This window comes from Vipera berus, assembly GCF_964194415.1.
Source record: "Vipera berus genome assembly, chromosome: 1".
In the NCBI taxonomy this organism is placed as follows: Eukaryota; Metazoa; Chordata; class Lepidosauria; order Squamata; family Viperidae; genus Vipera; species Vipera berus.
The window spans coordinates 240,950,310-240,958,168 of record NC_138202.1 but is presented as its reverse complement, the minus strand read 5'-3'; the positions used below and the strand labels follow the sequence as shown (position 1 = coordinate 240,958,168).

General features: G+C 41.8%; 1 protein-coding gene across 1 annotated transcript in view; it reads right to left on the bottom strand.

Moving 5' to 3' along the window:
* The window catches only part of DOP1A (DOP1 leucine zipper like protein A), a 68,679-nt gene that overhangs the window by 671 nt on the left and 60,149 nt on the right, over nt 1-7,859 (bottom strand). Inside the window, exons 31-35 of the mRNA XM_081314919.1 lie at nt 7,539-7,691; nt 6,285-6,421; nt 2,614-2,669; nt 1,320-1,484; nt 463-592 (exon numbers count right to left, since the gene is read on the bottom strand). Coding sequence (XP_081171045.1) covers nt 463-592; nt 1,320-1,484; nt 2,614-2,669; nt 6,285-6,421; nt 7,539-7,691 — 641 coding nt within the window. The remainder of the gene's footprint in view (nt 1-462; nt 593-1,319; nt 1,485-2,613; nt 2,670-6,284; nt 6,422-7,538; nt 7,692-7,859) is intronic.

Below are 7,859 nucleotides of genomic sequence, written 5' to 3'. Positions count from 1 at the left end.
CCACCAAACCCACAAGTATTGATTGACATTACCGACTTGGAGGTAATGAAACATCTTTAACTAAACTTTCTCATCAAAGTCAGTGGTATTTACTTGTATTTGTTAGAAAGCAAATCATTCCAATTAAGACCAACTCATTCAATTAAACTGGTTCCTCTTATTTTAATGTACCAAATGATGGCGGGGTGGGGGGGGCGGGGAATGAAGTTCTGCAGTGCAACAGTCAATACTACAAGGCTTAAAAACCACATATGGCCCTGAATTATCCTACCCTTTTATATGTCTCCCTGCAATAACTCAGGCTATTGTTTAACTTTCAGCCTGTAAAGAGGAAGAACAGTCTTGTTGGTGCGCACGGATGTAAATGCTGGTTTTCTAAGGTTTCCCTATAGAATCTGAACAGCAGTTATAATTTACCCACAGTTTAGTACCTGAGCCTTTTTTTAAAAAAAAATGGAATACCTTTGCCCTTTTTCGTAACAGCTTTGCTAATCGCACAACGTATGGTTTGAATTCCCTCTGGTGGGTGCCTTGTCTTCGCACCTCCAACCCAGAATCGTCTGATGCTTCTGGAATAAAGGCCCACCGGTACCTGTTAAGAGAACAATTCCCTTCTGAGCTACTTTGCATATTCATCAAGCAAGATTTGGAAAGAATCCCTCCTCCTGCATTCCTGGAAGTATTCATATCCAGGGCTACGTCCAGGCTTATATTGATGCCCAGGACATTAACATGCAGAGAAAAAACATAATGCTTTAACTAATACGTAAAAACTTTTTAATCAGATCTGAAGATCTGCTATTTTTCAAGACAACATTTTGTACCTCTTGCGCAAATGGCAATAAAGCCGATGGTGACAGGGAAGGTTTTGTTTCAAAAGTATCTTTAGCTGTGCTTATTGGGGCTTTGGACAATCGTGGAAGGACATACAATTGGAAGGACAATTAGGCCACTATGTGCAATCCCCCTTCTCTGTGAAGAAATCCAAATTAAAGGATCCCCACTGATAGCTGTCAAGCCTCTGTTTGAACAGTGAATGAAGGGATGTGCACTAGTTACCCCAATAACTGGTTGCAGTTATTTACTATTGGGAATTTTACTATTGGGTTTTTTCCCCTAACATTCATTTGAAATTTGCCTTCTAACTATTGGGAATTATTTTTTAACATTACTTCACAGAAAAAGAGGACATCCTTAGAAGGCAGAAGATAGCTTTTAGGACTGCACAAAAACAAAAAAAAACACAAACCAACAGCATCCCTTTTCAGTACAGTTTTCTCCCATCAAATACATTTCTAGCGTTTCTGAATTTTACTTACATCTGAAACTGAGGAAGATTTTCAGAGGGTAAAGCGAGGGCCAAATCCAGAAATTTACAAGCTGACAAATAAAGGTTCAACCATCTTTGAATATTGTATGATGTAGAAACTCCATTGCCTCCTGTGTATGTTGTTTCTAGCCCAGCAACAGATGGACCTGAAGTTCTGTAACCAAATGAAACTAATACATAAAAGCTGCAGGTGTGCTTTACAAATGTATACTGACCTTCCGCCATAACAATATTTTCCTTAAAATTTTTTGTCTATGTTATATTTGAACTTTCCTTCAGGTAAATGAGCTTTAATACTAGTGATAAATGAATCTTGGTATATCACTCACAGTTGAACATACGGGAAAGGAGTTCACAAAACAAAGAAATGTCACCATTGGGCAAGGCAGGTGAACTTACAAATTCATACCATGAGAAGGGAGCAAATGAATAAAGAAATGCTGGCTCAGTTAAATAGCTTAAGACAAGCACCTCCGCTACTCATCTGTTTAAAAATCATAAACACAAACCAAAGTGGTAAGTGTCTCCTAATTTGTTCAAATCTGTATGAGTGGTAGAGGCAGCAGCAAGTCGCAGACAAGGTTTTGGATGCTAAAGAAAATCCTCCACCAAGCAGGAGCCGAGCAAAATGAATCAAAATACAAGATGGCTCGGTGATAAGGAAGAGGGAGGAATTGCTGCCAAATTCTTATGAAAATGCAAAATAGAGCCATAAATTGTATTTAGAATACGTGTTTATTTTGGCTTCATGACTATTTCTATTTCTGGGGAAGAAAGGCAAGAGGGCGAACAAGTACAAGCCCTGACAAAACGGCTAACGTTCAGACACCGAGTATGGCTACGGATCAACCATGCGAGCAACCGGCAGAATTGTGTTTAAACCAGATGGGAAAAGAGACCCATCGCATAGCTGGCTTTCTCCTTGCTTTTTATAATCTTTATCAAAAGTTACAAACAACTCTTAATAAGGGCTTTTCAATTTATTAGCTTTTCTTCATCGTTTTATAATACGGGGTGTCCTTGGCTAAAAATAACCTGATGTTTGTGTCAAGATGCCCCGGTAATCCGGTCACGAGTCGGATTTGGTTGAATAAATGTGTAAATGGGATGAATGACTTCTTTTATTGTGGTTTATTAGTAGTACATATTAGGTTATTCAGTCTGGATGGAGAGGTTTTTTCCACTCGTTTAGCATAAGATACACTTTTTGTAAAACATATCAGAGTATCGTTCAATAGCATTTAACTTTGCATGCAAGAATGAGCAAATCATAGTGATTTTACCTTGAGATATCTTCATCGGCTGTGAGCTCCTGTTCCATAAGTAAAAATACTTGGACCTGAAGATAAAAAGAACAAAGTACACGTATTGTTTATAAACAGAAAAAAATATATTTTAATTTCTATCCAGTCTTTCCCTCTTTAGGGTACTAAAGGGGGATAACAGTGTTAAAATATAATGTCAACTACTAAACGCAGCTAAAAATACTTAAAATTACTACTGGTACATCTTAAAAGCCCGGGTAAAGAAGATCCCACTCTTATTTTTTTCCCCCTAGAGGCAAAAGGAAACTGGCTTAAGTGTAAGAACAGGTAGAAATTATGCAGATTAGCATTTTTTTTTTGAAATTGCCATCAAATCACCTGCGTCATGCATACAGCTCCAACTGATTCAAGTCTATGACATAACACTGTGCAAAGAAACAACACAATCAAGTTGGGGAAGTGATACAACTGTCCCAATTTTTGCACACTAATTATTGCTCTCTTTCCTGATGAACGAAGTAACTGATCCACGCAGTTACGTCTCTGTGCACAGCAGCAGGATGTGGGAAGCTGCTTAAACATCAAGTTATCCAAGTATTATAAATGTATCTATTCATTATTCAGCCCAAATTTACCAGATCATCTTAACTGGTCACTGGGAAGGAAATTGGCAAAACAGAATGCCTCCAACGTAAAGACCGTGTATTCCATTTGTTTTCCTTTCAAAAGGCTTCACCTTTGCAAAAAAGGGTGCTCTTGGTGAAAGCCTGTTTCCACTTTTTCAATTCCTCCCTGAACACTGAAGACACGCACGGCTTTCAAGCCTTAACCCTTATGCAGGTGTAGCAATCCTGATGTCTAAGAGCCACAGGGGGGCTTCCAAATCCCAGCCAACTCCTATCTACAACTGCTGAAAACTGGTTGCAGGCTTTCTCTGCTTAGTCCTCAACTTGCAACCGTTTGTTAGCTACGGTTCAAACACTGAGAAAAGTGACTTACAACCAGTCCTTGCCCCTTACATCATAGCATCCCCACGGTCACAGGATCAACATACGGGCACTCGAAAATAGACATGTATTTACGATGACTGCAGCAACCCAGGGTCATGCGATCGCCATCTGCGACCTTCGCAGCCATCTTCAGACATGCAAAGTCAACGGGGAAGCCGGATTCACTTAATGACCATGGAATTCACTTAGCTATTACAGTGATTTCCTTAGCAACTGCCTTGCTTAGCGATGGAAATTCTGCTCCCAATTGCGATCATACATTGAGGACCACCTGTACATCATAGCCCCATTCGATGCAACCCTACACATCCCCAGTTGTGAAAGGTGGCCTTTTTGGAAAGCAAAAGACTGCGCTGCCTTGAAGATCAAGTCAAGTTGTGCAAGAGGGATGAACTGGACAACGTTTAACTTTCTGACCGCTCAAGCTCACAGCTGTGTTCTGTTTAATAATATAACAGCACCAAGAATATGATGCCTGGTTAAGCCTCCCTTTTTCATAAAAGAAGGAAAATATATTTGACAACTTGTAGCTCCAGGCTTATCCTGACAGCAAGTATAGGCATAAGGGTTAGACACTGTTCAATCCCTTTCTCGCTGACGGACCTCACTGGGGGATGTCACATCACTCTCGGCACACTCATCTCTAAGGGGTCTTGAGGGCATAAAAGGAGCAGAAAGGGGAACCCAGCAAAGTTGCCTCAGAGGAAAGTAGGACACAGATGTAAGGTAGTGTAAGGCAGAATTATGATATTGACTGGATCTCTATAAAGGTAAAGGTTCCCCCGCACATGCGTGCTAGTCGTTTCTGACTCTAGGGGCCGGTGCTCATCTTTGTTTCAAAGCCGAAGAGCCAGCGCTTGTCCAAGGACGTCTCCGTGGTCATGTGGCCGGCATGACTAGACGCCAAAGGTGCACGGAACGCTGTTACCTTCCCACTGTAGTGGTCCCTATTTTTCTACTTGCATTTTTACGTGCTTTCGAACTGCTAGGTTGGCAGAAGCTGGGACGAGTAACAGGCGCTCACTCTGCTACGCGGCAGTCGGGATTCGACCTGCCAAACTGCCGACCTTCTGATCGACAAGCTCAGCGTCCTAACCCACTGAGCCACCGCGTCCCTATAGAAAGGACTAAATTAAACTAAAGGATCCCTATAGAAAGGACTAAATTCTATAATGACAAGGGAAGTACACTGATTAAAGGATCCTAGGAGAGGCAGGAGGGAAAGAAGAAGCAGCAGCCCAGGTTCAGGGGAAAATAAGGCTGGATAGTCTCATGGTGAAGATTATGCACGTTTTCCATTCCTTGGCGGCAGATTGGGGGGCAACAGCCAGTGGCATTCATGACGCTGCTTTCCAGAGCCATCTGGGAAAGGGCTTGTGAACTCTATGGGATTTGGGTCTGATCTAGTCTTATTTTCAGGCAGCCAATAGCAACAGCAATGTCTTGTGGTAACGCATTATCAGCGTAAATCTGCTGTATTCAAATAACCACAGCTATGGGTGAGTGCTATCAGCTATGTGACAATGTATCTTTCACATGTAACAACAAATAATTAAATATAAACTTGGGCAAAGATGGTTGATGATAGAAGGCACTCTCTCTGTGTAGAGGGATAACATGTTAATCTCAGTTTTGAGTGAAGTTCAGAAATGAAATTATGGGCTGCTCTCTTTAACAATCTCCTGGATAGCTTAAAGCCAATAATAATAACAATAACAATAATAACAACAATCATCATCATGATCATCATCATCATCGGTAGTACCAATAGTAATAGGTGACTTGGATGCAATCCAAAACAACTGGAGCACTACTTGAACACCATTGGCATTGACAAATTCGCCATTAATCAATTGCAAAAGGCGGCCTTACTAGGAACTGCTTCCATCCTGCGACGATATCTATAATACCATCAAACATCCACATCTGCCTATCCCAGGTCCTTGGTAAGGACTCGATAGGTAGACAAAAATGCCAAATCGAGTCGATGATCAATAATAATAATAATAATAATAATAATAATAATAATAATAATAATAATAATAATAATAATAATAATAATAATAATGTTGGAAGGGACCTTGGAGGTCATCTAGCCCAACCCCCTACTCAGGCAGGAAACCCTATACCAGTGATGGCAAACCTTTTAGAGACCGAGTTCCCAAACTGCAACCCAAAACCCACTTATGTATTGTCAGGTGCTGGGTGGACGTGGCCCATTGGGTAGGCGTGGCCCATTGGGTGGGTGTGGCTGTGGTGGTAATGGCAGACTGGATGGGGCTAAAAAGTTCAATCAATCAATTCTAACTTTGCGAGATCTTTTTTTTCCCCCGCGAGAAGTTGAAATTGATTGAGTGAACCTTTTTTTTTTATGCACACGGCGGCGGAGGCCTAAAGCAAAAAGGTTTTATAAAACCCAGCTGAAGGCCTAGGACTGGGGCGACGGCACGCGTGCCAACACAGAGGGCATGCATGCCATAGGTTGGTTCGCCACCACGGCCCTACACCATTTCAGAGAAATGGCTGTCCAGTCTCTTCTTAAAAACTTTCAGTGTTGGAGCATTCACTGCTTCTGGAGGTAGGTTGTTCCACTGGTTAATTGTTCTAATATTGAGAAATTCTTAGTTCTTCTAAAAAGTGGTCTTCTTTGCCTAGCTGTGGATGCAAAGTGGAACTCACCAGTTCTGTGATCATAGTAGGCCAAAGTGAGGTAAGATGCTTTGGAGACATTCTTAAAAGCAAAACTCTGAAAAACAGGAATACTTGGGAGTGAAGGGTAGGCTCTTGGGGCAGGCGGAGACTTTCAACCAGTCTTTCTAGAACAGAAAAGATTACAAGGACCTGTCAGAAAACAACCACAGCTACTATCTAAAGCTGCAACCTGCTTCAAATATCCGGAATTAGTAAAGGATACGTATTTAACCTCCTGCGAGTCCCTTGGACTGCAAGGCGATCAAACCGGTCAGTCCTAGAGGAGATCAACCCTGACTGCTCTTTAGAAGGCCAGATCCTGAAGCTAAAACTCAAGTACTTTGGCCACCTAATGAGAAGGAAGGACTCACTGGAGAAGAGCCTAATGCTGGGAAAGATCGAGGGCAATAGAAGAAGGGGACGACAGAGAATGAGGTGGCTGGATGGAGTCACTGAAGCAGTAGGCGTGAGCTTAAATGGACTCCAGAAGATGGTAGAGGACAGGAAGGCCTGGAGGAATGTTGTCCATAGGGTCGCGATGGGTCGGACACGACTTCGCAGCTAACAACAACAACAACGTATTTAACCATAAACATTAATTTCATGCAGTAACATATAGAGTGGAAGATGCATAAGAGACGGATCAGACTTCAGCCAAGCTGATCTAAACTACGAGGCAGGAAGATAACAAAAGTTAAAACTGTGATTCAGGATGCTTTGCCTACTTTGCTCCAAAATATGCCTACTCCATAACACAAATTTGCCTTTTTTTTCAAATTTAGACAAGAGATTTGTGTTACGAAAGCAGCAATGAATTTCCCCTTCCTGATCTGTGGTTCCCTGTTTTCAAAAGTCTTCAGACTCATTGAACCAGATTTGTGAACTGCTGCAGAACGGAAAGGAAACCCATTCAGCTTGCATCACTGGTTGAGTGACCAGCTGGAACGAAGCCTTTTAGAGTTTTGTTTATCCCATATTGCCTAAGGAGCAAATAGCAGCACATGGCTGATCTTGTCTGGGATAAGAAGTTACGTAGACTTGGGCCTGGTTGGGGGGGGGGAGAGAGAGAGAGAGAGAGAGAGAGAGGGAGGGAGGGAGGGAGGGAGGGAGGGAGGGAGGGAGAGAGAGAGAGACTGGAAGATGACAAGAGCAAACTACTTGTGTAATGTTGCCAACTCCGTGATTTTATTTAAACTCCATGGTTTTATTCATGAAGTTACAAGCTTGACTGGAATGAATTACCTTGTATATCTGGAAGGTATTTCTGGTACTGATCCACTTCACTGCTAAAAATGGCAAAGGCCAGCCTCTTGAGGAGCATAGCACGCTGTTCTAGCTCAACATCCCGATTAGCAAAGAGGTTGAGGGAACTGCTCTGAGCTACTGCCACACGTGCTAAAAAAGAAAATATGCAATTTTGGCAATGATAATTGATCTTGATGATCGTTTTAGGAACATAATGATCAATATTATTTTAGGTATATGGTAAATGTTACTAATCAGAACACTAACTCATTGCCTACCCGTGTTTTCCCAAAAATAAGACCGAGTCTTTTTTTTTTT